The sequence below is a fragment of the Urocitellus parryii genome, chromosome 1 (genome assembly GCF_045843805.1).
Source record: "Urocitellus parryii isolate mUroPar1 chromosome 1, mUroPar1.hap1, whole genome shotgun sequence".
In the NCBI taxonomy this organism is placed as follows: Eukaryota; Metazoa; Chordata; class Mammalia; order Rodentia; family Sciuridae; genus Urocitellus; species Urocitellus parryii.
In genome coordinates this window covers 136,639,713-136,658,665 of record NC_135531.1, presented here as the reverse complement: position 1 = coordinate 136,658,665, position 18,953 = coordinate 136,639,713, and the positions used below count along the sequence as shown (strand labels likewise).

General features: G+C 35.3%; 1 protein-coding gene across 4 annotated transcripts in view; it reads right to left on the bottom strand.

Annotated features, from left to right (window-relative positions):
• Aff4 (ALF transcription elongation factor 4) overlaps nucleotides 1-18,953 on the bottom strand; it is a 90,217-nt gene that overhangs the window by 19,352 nt on the left and 51,912 nt on the right. For 2 of the 4 annotated variants that reach the window (XM_077801746.1, XM_077801745.1), the window contains 7 exons: nucleotides 16,123-16,185; nucleotides 11,096-11,132; nucleotides 8,100-8,148; nucleotides 5,341-5,395; nucleotides 4,844-4,881; nucleotides 4,284-4,446; nucleotides 1,769-2,686 (listed from right to left, as the gene is read on the bottom strand). In XM_077801746.1, the coding sequence (XP_077657872.1) occupies nucleotides 1,769-2,686; nucleotides 4,284-4,446; nucleotides 4,844-4,881; nucleotides 5,341-5,395; nucleotides 8,100-8,148; nucleotides 11,096-11,132; nucleotides 16,123-16,185 (1,323 nt within the window). The remainder of the gene's footprint in view (nucleotides 1-1,768; nucleotides 2,687-4,283; nucleotides 4,447-4,843; nucleotides 4,882-5,340; nucleotides 5,396-8,099; nucleotides 8,149-11,095; nucleotides 11,133-16,122; nucleotides 16,186-18,953) is intronic. The other 2 variants (XM_026400112.2, XM_026400114.2) reach the window with 1 other exon arrangement.

The window sequence follows — 18,953 nt, the reverse complement described above, 5'->3', positions numbered from 1 at the left end:
ACTTTTTAAGCACAAAAAGACGTTTCCCCCTCCTACTCCATGAAAAAACATCCTAGTTTTCTAAGGAACAAAGTCTATCATATATAAACCCACATTCCACATAATTCTATGAATAAAATTCCACAAGCAAGTCCAAGATCTGAGGCTCAGAAGCACAGGAACCAACAGCCCTACATAGCTTACTAAACAGCTTCCCTCATGGATGAGTAAAGCATCCCTATAATATAATAATGGAATCTCATTAGCTATTGTGGCAGAACATGGTAAGAAATTCAAATCATATGGACAATTTCAATTTTGGAAGATTTAAAAAATGAAAAAGTTTGTCTGAATATGTATCATCTGTGCATTGTACTATGGTTTTAAGAAAAGGAAAGGGGAAAAAAAGTCTTAGGCTCTACTAGGTTTTAAGGAAATGCTCCCCCATGTGTGACTCTCAGGTCAACTGGGTTGGGGGCTGTTTTCTAAGTTTATCTGATAAGGCCATTCTAGTACCTACCTGTTCATTTGTTCAAGCTTTACTTTCAGTACTTTGAATTATGTTCACACATATGTATTGGAGTAACTGTGAATACAGGCACATGCCACCCAGCATATCTACATGACTATAATCCTTAAATCTTAGACATCCATGAAATTTCACATTTCCTAGGTCTACAAAAAGCTAACCTTAAACATACTCCAAGCTTTGTCTCTAAATTGCCTTAAAAATACTTATAGATGAGAGCTGGTATATGCCAGAAAACTTTTTTTTTTCTCCTTTCTTTTTTCCACTTTAGAGCTGGGGATTGAATCCAGAGCCTCACAAATGATAGACAAGTGCTCTACCCATTAAGCTATACAACCAACCCCAGGAGATGTTTTTAGTTCTAACTTTGGTTAAAGGAAAAAATATAGAGCCAGGAGAAGCACGAGTTAAAAGCCAGCTTCAGCAATGGCGAGGTGCTAAGCAACACAGTGAGACCCTGTCTCTAAATAAAATACAAAATAGGGCTAGGGGGGCTGGGGATGTGGCTCAAGCGGTAGCGCGCTCGCCTGGCATGCGTGCGGCCCGGGTTCGATCCTCAGCACTACATACAAACAAAGATGTTGTGTCCGCCAAAAACTAAAAAATAAATATTAAAAAATTCTCTCTCTCTCTTTCTTTAAAAAAAAAAAAAAATAGGGCTAGGGATGTGGCTCAGTGGTTGACTGTCTTGAGTTCAATTCCTGCTACAAAAAGAAAAAAGGTAGGCACAGATGTGGACAGTGGATGAAAAAAATTCTCAAGGATGTGTCAAAATTGATGACTAAACTTTTGGGGGCTGGAATTACTGTCTTCTACCCAAACCAAGTCACACTTGGTTTGGGTAGAAGACAGTAAAGAATGATAAGGATTGTATTCCAACTAAAAACACCCACAACCAATATTTTAAGAATGTTACCAAGGCCTGACCACCACACACAGAAGTTCTGGCTCATTTCTTATTTAATTCAAAATAATCCTGGATTCACTGAGGGAAACAGGTAGAAGCAGAGAGGTCCTCAAGAGACTGCTCCATATATATAGTTTCAACTGGGCCTTGGGCTCATGACACATTTTTATTATTCTGTGGCTGAGATTTCCATAGCACTTCAGACTCTGATGTTTAAAAATGAACAACAAAAATCTTTTACAGACCTTGTGCTTGGCTGGGTATAATATAGCTCAGTGGTGGAGTACTTGCCTAGCATTCTCAAGGACCTAGGTTCAATTCCAAGCACTGAAAAAACAAAACAAACAACAAACCTTATGTTTCCTCTTGCCTTTGTTGGAAACTTTTTCTGAGGCTTGCTTCTGAGCTTCTCGGGTGTGTTTTTCTGACGTATTTTTCTTTTCCCCTTTGGGTGGTTCAGTTTCTTTATAAGGCTTTCCTGGTATTCGAGTCAAGAGATTCAGGTCAATCTTCACAATAAGTGGATACCTGTCATCAGGCTCACTGAGGGGTGAAAGGAGTTCCTTCTCTTCCATAGGAGAGAACATTCGTTGCCGAAAAAAACTATCTTCTTCCTCCACAGAGGAGGGTTTAACAGGAGTCCTATTACTATCAGGATACTTAGGAGTTTGAGAAGAAGGAGGAAGGCTCTCACTTTCATCTGAATCTGAGGATGAGGTATCTGTTTCTATGATTTCCCTCGACTTCTGGGAAGATTTACTCGTTGACTTGTATTTCTTTTTCTCTGCAGTAGGTCGTGGGGAAGATTTAGACTCCTTCTTTATATTAGGTTTCCTTGAGCCTTTGGTGGCTGCTTTGTGTCTGCTGGAGGGCATGTTGGTAGCCATGTCTACAGGGGTTTCACTTTCTATCTTCAGGCCTCCACGAGGCTCTTCAGCAGCTGCCTTCTCAGCTTTTTTGGGTTGTTTTTTGCCTACAGTTCTCCTCTGTGTTGTGCTGTCACTCTGTGCTGGAGACTTCTGTCTACCACGCCCACTTTCTGATCCCTTTTGGACAGTTTTGGAGTCTCGTCCAGGAGTAGCAGAACTTGTTTCCTTAGGCCCTCCTGGATCTGCATAGCTATTCCCAGGGCCCTGTTCTCGGCCTTCTTTTTTGTAGCCTTGAGAGGATGGGATGTTACTGTCCACAGAAGACGCTGGTGAAACTTTATGTGGGTTCACTTTATTTAACCAGTTATCAAGTTGCCATTTGTTTGTTGGTGGTGGTTCAGGCTGAAAAACAGAAATACATATACTTTTTCAACATTGAAGTTTTCTTCCTTCTTCATAATATCAAAAAAAAGGAAAAACTCTAATGTCTAATGCAATAAAAGAATGTGCTTTTAACTGTTTTGACTGGACTAAAGCACAGGATGAAGTATTTACTACTAGCTCTAATCACTTGAATGAGCAGATGTTATATGTGGCCTTTAAACAACAAATTCATGTCAGAAATCTAACTTGAAAGGCATTAATTACAGCCAGGCATATAATCCCAGCTACTTAGGAGGTTGAAACAGGAAAAATTACAAGTTGGAGATTAGCCTCAGCAACTTAGTGAGGTTTCTTTGTTGTTGTTGCTATTTTTTGTTTTTACTGGCTGCAGGACTAGGGATGGTAGAGACTGGGTTGAATCCCCAGCATGGGGGAGAGGGGAGGAAAAGCATTGTAACAAGAAATCACATAGTATAATTCCAGAAACTAAACAAATAATGTAGGTACCCAAAGAGTTTTTTTTGTTGTTGTTGTTGCTGTTTTGTTTTGCTTTGAACCCAGGGGTGCTTAACCACTGAAGCACATCCCCAGGCCTTTTTTAAAATTGTGAGATACGGTCTTGATGAGTTGCTTAGGGTCTCACTAAGTTGTTGAGGTTGGCCTTGAATTTGCAATCCTCCTGTCTCAGGTTCCCATGTCACTGGGATTACAGGCATGTGCCACCACACTTGCCCTACAGGAGGTTTTTAACAGGACTTAGCAAGCTACAGTGAAATTAAACTATATAAAACTCCTTTTATCCATAATAACTATATAACATGAATTACTATATAGAGATATAAAAGTAAAGACCAAACTAAAAAAGTCCTTTTTTTTTTTGGGGGGGGGGGGTAACTGGGGATTGACCTCAGGGACACTCAACCACTAAGCCACATCCCCAGTCATATTTTGTATTTTAGAGATAGAGTCTCACTGAGTTGCTAAGCACCTCGCTGTTGCTGAGGCTGCCTTTGAACTCTTGATCCTCCTGAGCTGCTGGGATTATAGGCACATGCGCTGGGCAAGAAATCCAATATTTTAATGATCTGCTAACAGAATTTCAAACAGTTCCTAAATTTGGTGGGGGGGGGGCAGAGGGGGAATTCTGTTAAATAATAAACAGAGGGAAGGAAAGGAAGGGGCCAGGGGATTAGCAGGATGGTGGAATGTGATTGGACATCATTATACAAAAGTACACATATGAAGACTTGAACTGGGTATCAACATAGTTTAGATACAAACAGAGATATGAAAAATTGTGGTATATATGTATATTAAGAATTGTAATGCAAAAAAACACAAAGTACATGTATAAAGGCATAAATTGGCGCGAACATAACTTTATATACAAAGATACGAAAAACTGTGCTCTATATGTGTAATAAGAATTGTAATGCATTCCACTGTTGTCGTGTATTTAAAAAAATAAAATAAAATCAACCAATTAAATAAATAGAGTATTTCGTTTTCTTTAAAAATACACAGTTCAATTGCTTTTTGTCAGAATATTTAATCTTTTTCCTGTTTATAGTTAAATCAGATTTTTACCAAGGCTTATGAGGAACTCCCATCTCACCTCAGGAGATGCACTCTGGGATGGTTCATTTGCCTCACTGTCACTGGAACTACTTTCACTCTCTGAATCGGATCCAGAGCTGCTTTCAGATCCACTGTGGCTGCTAGAATCATCCCTGGAGTTATCTGCTCCTTCACTATTATGATGTGAAGGTTCAGAATTACTGAAGGAAATAAAACATAAATGAATAAAAGTTTCTTTTACAATGACAAGAAAACATCCAAATCCAACAACTATCTTTATAATGTTTATTTGAGCTGTTACAATTCAGTGAACACAGAACTTCATTGTAAATGAAATAAACACTTCCTTTAAAAAGTTTCTGATGTACTACTCAGCTATTAATACCTTTTAAAAACAGCTGAAGGTATAATTTTACATACCATAAATTCATGTAGTTTTTAAGTATAAAATTTAGTGATTTTTAGTTAACTTATAGAATTGTTTCTCCACAATCACAACTGACAATATTTACTTTATAAGGCCACTTATTATATTATTACAATGTTAATCAGGCTGACCTTATCCCTCTAAATAAAACAAAATAAAAGGATGCCTACCTTCCTGGTGTACTCCTTGGCATTGTTTTATCACAGTCCTAAAATTAAAGCATGAGGAAAACTATGAATGAATGAATAGTACTCTATTTGTGTAGCAATGTGAACAATATCTGAATTCTTAAAAACCACCTTTTCTAACATATGAATCGATGTTTATTTAACACATTATTTTTACTTAAGGAACAACTGAATTGCCAGGATAAGAAATTTATTAATATTTCTCCTTGTCAGTAACCTCTTGCTTCATGAGTATGTTCTGACCCACAACAAATGTTAAGGAAAAGTCGAGTTTTTAAAAACAAAAAACAATGGGGGGCGGGGAATGGAGGTTTAAAGACAGCATAGAAAACTATAATACTCCAGGGTCAGAGGATTATAGGAAGGAATTCATTCTAAATAAGTGAATTGTAAATGTATTATTCAATTATAATTTTTATAAAATACAATGAAAACAAATACTGTATGAGACTGGCAAAATTATATAGTAGTAGACACACCTGTTCCCCATCACTGTCTTCACTGCTGCTTAGTTTTAAGTCATCTTTTAACATACTAGAGGGAAAAGGCAAAAAGGATTATTATATTTGGAACAATTTATCATGGATGCCAGAGTATTAAATATACACCAATACTTGTAGAAATAATCACTATGGTAGCCAAAGATTTAATTAAGAAACACAAAAACGTATGGTTTGGTTCACATTCAGAGTGAAAACAGAGAAAGGAGGAGTTTAATCATGTCATAAGCTCTAAACTTTTCCTATTCACCTTTCGTTTCTAATAAAACAAAAATTACTTTCCATAAATTCTCATAATCACTTTTGTTTTCTCGAATTGCATACAGATGTTTACATCATTATTAAAACAAATTAATAGAGCAATATCCAACAGTCCACTGGAGATGTATAACTCCCAAAGGGAAAAAAAAAATTAAAGTATCAAATAGTTCTCTCTCTTTGTTCCCAATGTTTCATGAAGAGAAATCTGTGTTGGCAACTAAATAGTGAAAACCAGAAGAACATAATTTCCTCATCCAAAATTCTAATTAACCCATTCTGTCCCATCATTCTAAATGTAGAACACTTATGAAACTATAAAATAGTATATAATATATAGTAGCATTATATGATAATAATTATTATAATTATAATATACAATTAATTAATAATATATAATATATATAAACTCTAAATTGTTATTTCTAACCATTTTAATGATCTGGGTCAATTCTACTGAAATATTCACAAAATTGAAAATTCTGGACTCAATGGGTTAATAAATAAATGCCTTGTTAGGAAACAGGCGTCCTATATAGAATTAATGGTGTTTAATGAGAGTCTTGGTTATAGCAGAAATGACCATGTATGAATTTTGAAACTCCAAGCTCCAAATCTTCTTGATAAAAATTTAAATCCGTTTTAAAAAAACACACAAATGCTATAAACTGACAGTTTCTGAAAGTAAAATTAAAGGTTTAAGTCTTCCTTAAGACCATGAAATCAAAGCCATTAAACTTAACATTTGAGTAATAACTCGTAAACACTTCTTGCTTTACAAGAGAGAAAAAATTAATACAAAGATTAGGGAGAATTGCAACTAGAAAAATATTTAATATCTCATTATCTTTCTTTTAAAAATTTCATTGCATCTCCAATCAGTGGGAAGGAAATCTTCTTTCACTTGGATAATTACTTGTATTTTCCCTTGAAATTCAATCTATATTTAAAAATCTAATCCCAATTCCAAGTATTATCCCAAAAAATCACCTTGAAGTTAACCAAATGATTATAACTATGAAAAGTGTTTTAAGACTGGATCAATTAAATGGAATGGGAAAAAGTTTTCTTTTGGACAAGGTGCTTAGTGCATATCTATGACTGGTCTCTTGGTAAGGAAATGTATTTAATTCTCTCAGCCCTTATGATTTAATAATGGCGGCTCAATGAACCTGTTTACATGTGTAAATATGTCAAAGCTTTTACCAGGGGCTGGGGATGTAGCTCAGTTGGCAGAGTGCTTGCCTCACATGCACAAGGCTCTGGGTTTAATCCCCAGCTCCATGAATGAATGAATGAATGAATGAATGAATGCATGTATGAATGCATGAATGAATGAGATGCTTGTGTTTGTATATGCATACATATATATAGTTTTTTTTTAAAAAAGCTTTTACCAGACTTTTTTTCCCTCAGCTATCAAAGTGAAATGCACATATATTGTAGGCATGCATCAAGCTTTTGAATATAAATATGAGTAGGAATATAATTTGAATTCTTCAGCAGTCCTCAGTCCTCCCTTTGTTCAGCTGAAGAGGCTACTAAACTAAGGTGATTAATGTAGTTTATAGCTATGGCATAGAAAACTGATGCTGTGGCCATAAATTCTTTAGAAAGTGTTTTAACCTCTGAGTTAACTTTTAGTCTTGGAAGTTCAAGAGTTTACTCTTTGAGAAGTCATTGTTACATTCTCATATATATTACATTTTCATATATATTCCTACCTACAAAATAAAAATATAAAAACAAAGACAGTACCAATTATGTTACTTAAATATATAACATGGCTAAATGGAGGGGAAAGCCTCTCTTTTTAAGATGATTTCTTTATTAAATATAAACTATACATACAAACACACCTCTGAGAGATGAGGGAAAAAACCTGTGATCTCAGAGCAAGGAAAACTATAGCCTACAAACAAAAACCTAGGCCACCAATGTATTGTTAAAATGAGTTCTTTTTCTTTGTACCAGAATTTGAATTCAGAAGCAGTTAATCACTGAGCTACATTCCCATCCCTTTTTATTTTGAGACAGGGCTCGCTAAGTTGCTGAGGCTGGCTTTGAACCAGTGATCCTTCTGCTTTAGACTCTGGAGCCACAAGGAATAGGGGCATGCACCACTGTGCCCAGCTTGAAGAAAGTTCTATTGAAACACAGACACATCCATGGTCTATAGCTACAATTTTATACTACCATGACAGAATTAAGTATTCAATATAGAAGCCATGTGCCCCTAAATACTTAAAATATTTCATTATATGATCCTTTACATAAAGTTTGCCTATACCTGCATTAAAAGATTAATATTTCTGCCTGAGGTAATGCAAATGCTTAGCATACACAAGGCCCTAGGTTCTATCTCTAGCACAACATTAAAAAGTAAACAGTAGAATAACATTTTTAAGTACTGTTAAAATATCCAGATATTACAGATAACTCATTGAAAAAGAGACAAACTTATTAAGCTATAAACTTACGATTTAGACTGGTGCCCATTTGAAGTTTTAGCAGAAGGATTGTATCTTTCTGGAACAAAATAACACAGAATAAGCAACTGAAATTTTCTATTTAGATCATAAAATATGTATGCAAAATATCTACCCTCAAAGAAATATAAACTGAAACAATTCTACAACCATCACAATGGCAACACATTGAAGTCCAATAATATGACATTATTATAGCTACTATAATATGGGGAAAATGCGGGAAGAAACAGGCATACTCATATAGGACTGTTAACTCACACAATCTTTTGAGCAGGCAATCTAGAAATACTATTCAATGAAAGCAATTTTACATTACAGGGATATCTGGAGAAACACACGGAAAACACACACATGTAATAGTATGCTTTGTAAAAGCAAAAAGTAGAACTACAAGTCCATCAAAGTTACATATATTATGAACCAGGGATTAAACCCAGGGGTGCTTAACCACTGAGCCATATCCCCAGCCCTTTTTGTATTTTAGCTGGAGAACAGGGTCTCAATGAGTTGCTTAGGGCCTCACAAAGTTGCTGGGGCTGGTTCTGAACTTGTGATCCTCTTGCCTCAGCCTCCCGAGCCATTGGGATTATAGGTTTGAGCCACTCTGCCTGGCTTAAACTACAACACTCTCACATAACACAATTTTAATATTAGAATGAATGAGAGCTTTATATTGATAGACAGGGTTAAATTAAATTAAGTGAAAAACACAAGGTAATAAAGAGCCAAGCCAAATAAGATGTGGGGGTGCACACCTCTAATCCCAGCTACTTTGAGGCAGGAAGATCATAAATTGGAAATCAACCAGAGCAATTTAGAAAGATTCTGCCTCAAAAGGAAAAATAAAAGGCTGGGAATGCAGCTCAGTGGTACAGCACATTCCTACAATGTGAGTCCCCAGTTCAGTTCTTAGTAACATATATACAAACAAAAAGAAGAGAGGAGATGCAGCTTGGGATCACATCTGTCATAGTTAGCTTTGAGGCAAGAGAAGAGTTGTGGGGTAGAAGCAAGAATGAGATGTTCATAAATGAAGAGAGAAAATGGAAATGTTGTGGTTTATGGCTAGATATTTTCTGCATGTAAATAATATCAGGTCCCTTTTTTCTGTAAACTTGGCTACAAGGCAAAACTAAGATGAACATATAGAGAAAGTACAACAATAAAAGAGAGATTCTTCTAATTTTATCTCTGCATTAAGATAACTTAGCAAAAGATCAAAAAGGTCATTTCCCCAAATACTGTGAAACTAGTGCAAATCTACCTTACTTAAGAAGTTATTGCTCTTGGGAGGGGGTTGTGGCTTAGTGTAGAGCTCTCACCTAGCACATGTGAGGACCTGGGTTCAATCCTCAGCACCACATAAAAATAAATAAATAAAACAAAGCTATTATGTCCACCTACAACTAAAACATAAATTTTAAAAAAGAAGAAATTATTGCTCTTGGCAAAAATATCTGGTTTTGGGCTGGGGTCCTAGCTCAGTAGTAGAGCACTTGCCTCACATGTGTGAGGCCCTAGGTTCAATCCTTAGCACTACATAAAAATAAATAAAATAAAATAAAGATATTGTATCCATCTACAATTAAATAGGAAAAAAAATCTGGGCTAGGACTGTGGCTCAGTGGTAGAGAACTCGCTTAGCAAGGGTGGGACCGGGGTTCGATTCTCAGCACCACATAAAAATAAAGGAATTATGGGCTGGGGATGTGGCTCAAGCGGTAGCGCGCCCGTCTAGCATGCATGCGGCCCGGGTTCGATCCTCAGCACCACATACCAACAAAGATGTTGTGTAAGCCGAGAACTAAAAAATATTAAAAAATTCTCTCTCTCTCTCTCTCTCTCTCTCTCTCTCTCTCTCTCTCTCTCCTCTCTCTCTCTCTCTTTAAAAAAAAAAATAAAAAAAATAAAGGAATTGTGTTGTGTCCATCTACACCTAAAAAATAAATATTAAAAAAAATCTGGTTTTGTTACAGAGCTATATGGTTGTCATGGTTTGAATATGAGATATCCCCCAACAGCTCTTCTGTTAATGCAGGCATATTCAAAGGTGCAATAATCAGATTATGAGAGCTATAACCTAAACAGTCCATCCTAGTCTGAATGAATTAAACTGGGTGATAACTATAGGCAGTTGGGGCAAAGCTGCAGGAAGTGGATCACTGGAGGCATGCCCAGGAAAGGTTCATTTTCTTCGCAGTCTCCCCACCTACACACTCCATTTCCCAGCTACAGTGAACTGAGCAGCTATTCCCCACCAAGATGTTCTGCTTCATCTCGGGCCCAGAGAGATAGAACCAGCTGAATCTATAAAAATGTGAGTCAATATAAATTTTTCTTCTTCTACATTGTTCTGGGCAGGTATTTTGGTCACAGTGATGAAACACTAACACAATGGTGAAGCCCAGAAATTTGCAATGGTTCCTGACCTTCCCACCATTAGTCTACATATCTCTTGGGACCATACATGAACTTCCTAGCGCTGACTTCCCCTCAAGTTCTATTAAGAAGTTTAAGAGTTAGGGTGAAAAAAGCAGGGTTGCAGGGGATGGCAGGCTTTCTACACAGACCAGACGACGCAGGAATAAACAAATGGAAAATGCACAGATACAGAAAGAGAAGCATCTTGATCAGCTAAAATGAGGTGTTCTTGTTTAGTTTTATAATTTTAGAAATACTTTATCTTCATCAAGGAAATGGAAAAACAGTGGAAAATGGTTCTTGATTTATGAGATGCCCATCAAATTGAGTCTATGCACTTTCAACTATTAGTTCAAATAATAGAAGTTTATTGTGATCTATAATGATCTATAATCTTGATTATTATAGCCATACCAATATTCAGCTCAATCCATTACTATTTATTGGATCATAAAATTACAATAAGACATGCAAAAAGAATTATTAAAGGAATTTAAGGCCAGGTGAATCAAATGCTCAATAAATAGCTTAATTTAAAAACCAGAAGCAAAAGAAATACTCACTTTGTTCTCCAGGGCCAAAATTGGATTGCTGAGTCTCCTAAGGAAAAGGAACACAAAATGTACAAAGTGATATTCAGAAAGAAAGGTTCATTAGTAGACAATGCTCCAAAGTACACAAAAATGCTTCAAGCACATAAAAGAAAAAGTATTGAAAGAATGTAATGGCACCTAATTAGCCTTAGAATGAAATGTTCTAAAACGGATAGCTGTAGTGGTTTCACATATCTATAAATATATTCAAAACAAATGAATTGTACCCTTTAAATGGATGAATTAAAGTCCATAATGGACTTTACAGAGCTCAGTACAAAAAACATTTAAGCTTTCCATACTGGATACTTTTCAGCAGTATCCATGGTACTAATAACCTACATTAGAGAACTAGAGAGTAAATAATTTCAATTTAAGCTCTAGGTCTTAAAAAATGCTTAATTTTTTTAAAAAGGAAATACTATAAAAATAGTATACTGGGTTAAAATGGATGTATTAACTACAGACATTCAAACTATAGTGCTTTCATGGAAAGCCCCCCCCCCCCAAAAAAAACCACCACTACATGAGTATTCCAATATTATTTTATTCCTTCCCTCTCCCTAATATCTTATAAATCATTAGCAACTCGAGGAAGAGACTGTTATATACTACTTTCAAAAGTCCTATAATCACACCCTACATTCAAGAAGCACCAATGCAATAGAAACCAAAATATCACTGTTGGTGAAAAGAACATGGCTTTGCAAATAACATTCATGACCAGGATAGCTGCTTTATATGCGAATTGTGCCATTTATCTAGGTAATATGAGCCAACAAGATGTGGTCCTAAAAATACACAGAGATCCCCTTAAAAAGCCTATTTAAAAATAATCATACTTTTCATTTACTGACAGATTATCTGTGAAAGAACAATCCACACAGTAAGAAGGCTAAAATATAGTTTACTGTTAAAAAATGATGTAAACCTACATGTATAGTCAACTAATTTTGAAGAAGGGTGCCAAGACTAATGGAGAAAGAACAGTCTTTTTGACAAACAGTGCTAGGAAAACTGAATACTTATATGCGAATGAAAAGAAGCTGGACCTTTATATCATACTACATAAAAAACGTGGATATAAGACCTAATTGAAAAAGCTAAAGCTATAAAACGCTTAGAAAACATAATGCCAAATCTAAACGGCTTTGGATTTGCAGAGAATTCTTATATATTATAGCAAAAGCATGAAGCACACACACAAAAAATATATATAAAATATTTGCAATTCATATCTGAAAATAGGCTAGTATACATAATATGTATACAACTCTTACAATTCAATGATACAAGACAACCCAATTAAAAACGAGAAAATGATCTAAATAGACATTCTACCAAAGAAGACATGTAAATGGACAATAAGTACAAGCAAGATGTCTGACATCATCTGTATCAAGGAAATACAAATCAAACCCATGATGAAATACTGCTACACACTCATTAGGATAACTAGAATGAAAAAGATAATATCAAGTGTTGACAAGGATGTGAAGAAATCAGAGCCTTAATGGGAATATAAATGGGGTAGATGCTTTGGAAATATTCTAACAGTTCCTCAATTGATTAAATAAAGAATTAACCATATACTATTAGCAATTATATTCTTAGGCATATAACCAAGCAAAATGACATTTTTTTTTCCTTGCAGTACTGGGTATTAAACCTAGAGCCTTGTGCATGTTAGGAAAGCACCCAATCACTGAGCTACATCCTCCATCCTAAGTTAAATGAATGCATATGTCCACACAAACACTTCTACAGGCATGTTTATAGCATCATTACTCATAATAGCTAAAAAATGAAACAACTCAAATGACCAACAGCTAACAGACATATACAATGGAATATTATTTGCCCAAAAAAAGAATGAAGTACTATAAATGCTGTAACTTGGATACATTATGCAAAGTGAAAGAATTCAAGCATAAATAACCACATATTATAAGATTCTATTTAAAAATAAGATTCTTTTTAAATATAATGTCTAGAACAGGAAAATTTATATACATAGATTAGTGTTCTTAGGGCTGAGAGAAAGAATAGAGGAAAAGGGGAAACAGATACAGTGTAAGGAATTTCTTTTTGATGTAATGAAATGTTCTAAAACGGATAGCTGTAGTGGTTTCACATATCTATAAATATATTCAAAACAAATGAATTGTACCCTTTAAATGGATGAATTACATGGTAAGTGAATTATATCAATAATGCTTTTTAAAAAATAGAAACAGAGCCAGGTGCAATGGTGCACACCTGTATCTTGGAAGGCTGAAGCAAGAAAATCACAAGTTCAAAGCCAGCCTTAGCAACTTAGCAAGACTATGTCTCAAAAAAAATAAATAAATAAAAATAAAAAGACCTAGGGATGCAGGTCAATGGTTAAGTATCTCTGTGTTAAATCCCTGGTACAAAAAAAATAAAAATAAAAAAAAAAAGTAAACACAGATGTGGCCAAGAGATTGCTCTAATAACTTTTATAAATCGTGTTAAAAATGAAGACCCCTCTACTCCCTTGAACTTCTCTTGTACTCATTTACTTGGTAAAGCCTAAGCTCAGGCTTCTAAGTAATCTGATTTTACTCTCATCTCTGACAATAGTCAGCTGGTCACCAAATACTACTAGATTCTGTCTCTACAATACCTACTAAAATACAACATCATCTCTCCTGCATCTTCATAATCTTCTATTATGAAGACTTCAGGCTCCTTTTTCTTTCTTTTTTTTCTTCTTTGCAGTACTCAAGATTGAATACAGGGCTTCACACGTTAGGAAAGCATTCTACCATTGAGTTGATCCCAGCTTTTTTTTTTTTTTTTTCAGTTGTTGATAGACCTTTTATTTTATTTATTTATATGTGGTGCTGAGAATCAAAACCCACTGCCTCACACATGCTAGACAAGTGTGCTATACCACTGAGCCCCAGCCCCAGCTCCAGCCCCTGATCCCAGCTTTTTATTTTAGTTTAGTTTAGTTTGAGACAGGGTCTTGTTAATTTGCCCAAGCTAACCTTGAACTTGTAATTTTCCATCCTCAGCTTCCCGAGTCACTGTGACTAGAGGCATGCACCACTAAGTTTGTCTTTAGGATCTCTTCTTGTTCATCTGATGGCCATCTAATGGATATTCCAGGTTCTAGTCTCTGAATCACTCAACTACAGGCTCCAATTTAGCTTTTTTAAACCCAAGTCTTATTTTACAGACCCTTCAATAGTTCTTTGTTTCTACTGGGAATGAAACCCAAACTCTGGCATTACACTTCATTCATGTATCTAAACACTGGGGAAACAGAGTGATAAGCAAAAACAGACATGGGTCTTGCTCTCATGGAGCTTAGCATTTATTGAAATAATGCTGACAGTGAATACCGTGCAAATAAAATAAAGGTAAAATGGCAATGTGGTAAGTAATGAAGGGCAAACACATACAAAATATTATGTTAGGGTTTATAGTGGCATCTATGAAGATATCTAGTCAGAAAGATGAGCAAATGCTCACTTGGGGAAGTAGTATTCAGGCTGATATGAAATGTATGTAGGGAAAGGACACAGATAAGTGCTTAGGGGAGAGAGAAAAGTATGTTTAAGGGCCAGAAAGAGAATAGCACAGCTTGTATGAAGGCCTTAAAGGCAACCCATGAAGAAGAAAAGATACCAGGGAAAGAGTGATCAGAAATGAGACTGAAAACCTAAAAAGCTACATCATATAGCTTAAAGACCATATTAAATGTGTGTGTGTGTGTGTGTGTGTGTGTGTGTGTGTGTAGTTTATTAAGCAAAAGAGTTACACAATCACATCTGCATCCTGTGAAGACCATCCTGGCTATTAAGTGGAAAACAGTTTTCAGGAAACTAGAATGAAAATAGATACATGTTAGGAGATTATTTTATAGTGGTACAAGTAGGAGATAACTATAGCTTGAACAAGCTGGTCTCGGAGCTTTTACATCATACATTCCATTATTAAGAAATTTTCCTCAGGAGGCTGAGATAGGAAGATCATAAGTTCAAAGCCAGCCTCAGCAATGCAGTCAACTTGGCAAGACCTTGTCTCAAAATTAAAAGGGTCAAGGATCAAGTGCAGGAGGTAGGGGAATATTTTCCATTTATGTCCAAAATAAGCATATTGTTTTTTTTTTGTTTGTTTTTGTTTTTTTTTTCCCCATATTTTTTTTTAAGAGAGAGTGAGAGAGGAGAGAGAGAGAATTTTTAATATTTATTTTTTAGTTCTCGGAGGACACAACATCTTTGTTGGTATGTGGTGCTGAGGATCGAACCCGGGCCGCACGCATTCCAGGCGAGTGCGCTACCGCTTGAGCCACATCCCCAGCCCAAAATAAGCATATTGTATTACTATTCAACGTTAGATAAAATGTTTTTAATCTTAAATACCTTAGACTTTAAAGGATTAGAGTAAAATAATATTGTAACGTAAGTTTTAAATTCTATTAATTAATGACAGTGAAGCCTTTCTTCTACAAAAAAAAAAAAAATCACACTTCAAAGGTCTGACAAAGATAGGCTTACCTTGATATATGGTTTCATTGGATGTCACACAGTACATAAATGGAAGGCATCCCAGGTTTACTGAATCATGATACTAAATTTTCAGTCCTATATCTTAAGATGCAAAAGTTTCTATAGCTGTTGAGCTAGTTGATTTCCATGTTCTCTGATACAAATCAGTTTTCAGGAAAATAAATTAAAAGGGCTGCATTTTAGAAAATAGGGTCAAAAGTCACTGAATTTAGAAAATCCTGTTTCCAAGTCTTTAAAGTTCATACACATGAGTCATTGTGGTTTTTGAAAAGCAAAGAAATAGGGGCTAGGGATGTGGCTCAAGCAGTAGCGCACTCGCCTAGCATGCATGAGGCCTGGGTTCGATCCTCAGCACCACATACAAAAAAAGATGTATCTGCCAAAAACTAAAAAAAAAAATAAATATTAAAAAAAATTCTCGGGCAGGGGATGTGGCTCAAGCGGTAGCACGCTCACCTGGCATGCCCGGGTTCGATCCTCAGCACCAAATACAAAGAAAGATGTTGTGTCCGCTGATAACTAAAAAAAAATTAAAAAGAAAATATTTAAAAAAAAATTCTCTCACATATAAAATAAAAAAATAAAGAAAGAAAAAAAAAGAAAAGTAAAGAAATATAAAATAAAATGAGGACATTATTAAATGTTATTTTCCTAGCATAAGCCCACTGTAAGGACAGCAATTACTTTAAAATATCATATATCATCTTTAATATGAGGAGACAAAATAATTTATTTCTTGAAGAATATGTTATGAAAAACTTGGCATATGGGAGAAATGAGACAGAGAGAGAGGGGTGTCTGATTCATTTTAAAGTGAGATAATGTTATGAAACAAATAACCAATGAACTTCTATGTTAGTGTAAAATATATTCAGGATCACTCCTATAATGTTTTCATTAGAAACAAAGAATATGATTTCATTAGCAAACTGAAGATATTCTGCAGTATTTTGGACATGTCTGATTTCAACATCATCGCTGCAATACTGCAACTGTGCATAAGTGCACTTGTGGTATCATTATTTTTGCCTTGCTGTGAGCAGTTTTTATAGTTCCTGTTAAAGCAGTTAGTGCATCAACAGTGCCATACTGGTTCTCCAGGAGGAGGCGGAGGAGGAGGAGGAGGGAGAAGGAGCGATAAAAGGAGAAACACAGGGAAGGATAGATAAGATATATATTTGTAAAGCACCTAGATAAGAGGTTCTAGGTAAAAGGCTGGGGTTATAGCTCTTGCCTAGCACGTGTGAGACACTGAGTTTGATACTCAGCATTGCATAAAATAAATAAATAAAATACAGATATTGTGTCCATCTACAACTTTAAAAAAAAGGTGCTAGGTAAATAACAGGCACAAAGAGAAGACGACGCAGGTCTAGCATGATGTATTACAACCATGCACCCAATTAAACACTAATACATAATTCCTTTTTCTTTCTTTTGTATTATTTTATTTCAACAATCAAATGTTTGGCATACTGACACAAAACACAGTCCTTCTACATTTCCTTAAAGCACTCAGTAATATGCCCAGAAAACTTTTAATGAAAGAGGTAGATACAGGAGAAAAAGGAACAGCATCCAGAGAAAGAGGGTAAATCTGGATGAGCAACACAGAATAGTAGACAAAGAAGCAAGATTAAAACAATATTCAGGGCTGGGGTTGTGCCTCAGTAGTAGAGTGCTCGCCTAGCACATGTGAGGCCCTGGGTTTGATTTTCAGCACCACACAAAAATAAATAAGTAAAATAAAGGTATTGTGTCCAACTACAACTAAAAAATTAAAAATATTTTTTAAAATTGTAAAATTGTGTAAAATATGTAAAATTGTGGATGTGTAACCGACGTGATTCTGCAATCTGCATTTGGGGTAAAATTGGGAGTTCATAACCCACTTCAATCTAATGTATGAAATATGATATGTCAAGAGCTTTGTAATGTTGTGAACAACCAATAAAAAAAAAGGAAAAAAATTCAATGCTAAGCTAATCATGGAGAAACAAACTAAATTAAAAAAAAGATAAATAATCAAACATGGCTGGAAGTACAAACCATATATCAATAGTAACGCTAAACGTTAATGGCTTAAACTCTCCAATAAAGCGACATAGGCTGGTAACATGGATTAAAAAAACAAATCCAACAATATGTTGCCTACAGGAGACACATCTGATTGGAAAAGACATACAAAGGCTGAAGGTGAAAGGTTGGGAAAAAATATACCACGCACACGGTCCTCGTAAGCAAGTAGGGGTGGCCATCCTCATATCGAATAAAATTGACTTCAAGACTAAGTTAATCAAAAGGGATAAGGAAGGACATTATATACTGTTAAAAGGAATCATTCACCAACAAGACATGACAATTATCAATATTTATACACCAAATAATGGTGCTGCGATGTTCATAAAACAAATTCTCCTCAAGTTCAAGAATCAAACAGACCACAACACAATAATTATGGGTGACTTCAACACACCTCTCTCACCATTGGACAGATCCTCCAAACAAAAGTTGAATAAAGAAACTACAGAACTCAATATCACATTCAATAACCTAGACTTAACTGACATATATAGAATATATCAACCATCATCAAGTGGATATACTTTTTTCTCAGCAGCACATGGATCCTTCTCAAAAATAGACCATAAATTATGCCACAGGGCAACCCTCAGTAAATATAAAGGGGTGGAGATAATACCATGCATTTTATCTGATCATAATGGAATGAAACTGGAAATCAATGATAAAAGAAGGAAGGAAAAATTCTACATCATATGGAAAATGAACAATATGTTACTGAATGATCAATGGGTTACAGAAGACTTAAAGGAGGAAATCAAAAAATTTCTTAGAGATAAATGAAAATACACACACAACATATAGGAATCTATGGGACACAATGAAAGCAGTTTTAAGAGGGAAATTCATCGCCTGGAGGTCATTCCTCAAAAAAAGGAAAAACCAACAAATAAATGAGCTCACACTTCATTTCAAAGCCCTAGAAAAGGAAGAGCAAAACAACAGCAAATGTAGCAGAAGGCAAGAAATAATTAAAATCAGAGCGGAAATCAACAAAATTGAAACAAAAGAAATTATTGAAAAAATTAACAAAACTAAAAGTTGGTTCTTCGAAAAAATAAATAAGATCAACAGACCCTTAGCCATGATAAGGGAGAGAAGAAGAGAGAGAACTCAAATTACTAACATACGGGATGAAAAAGGCAATATCACAACAGATGCTACAGAAATACAGAAGACAATTAGAAATTATTTTGAAAACCTAT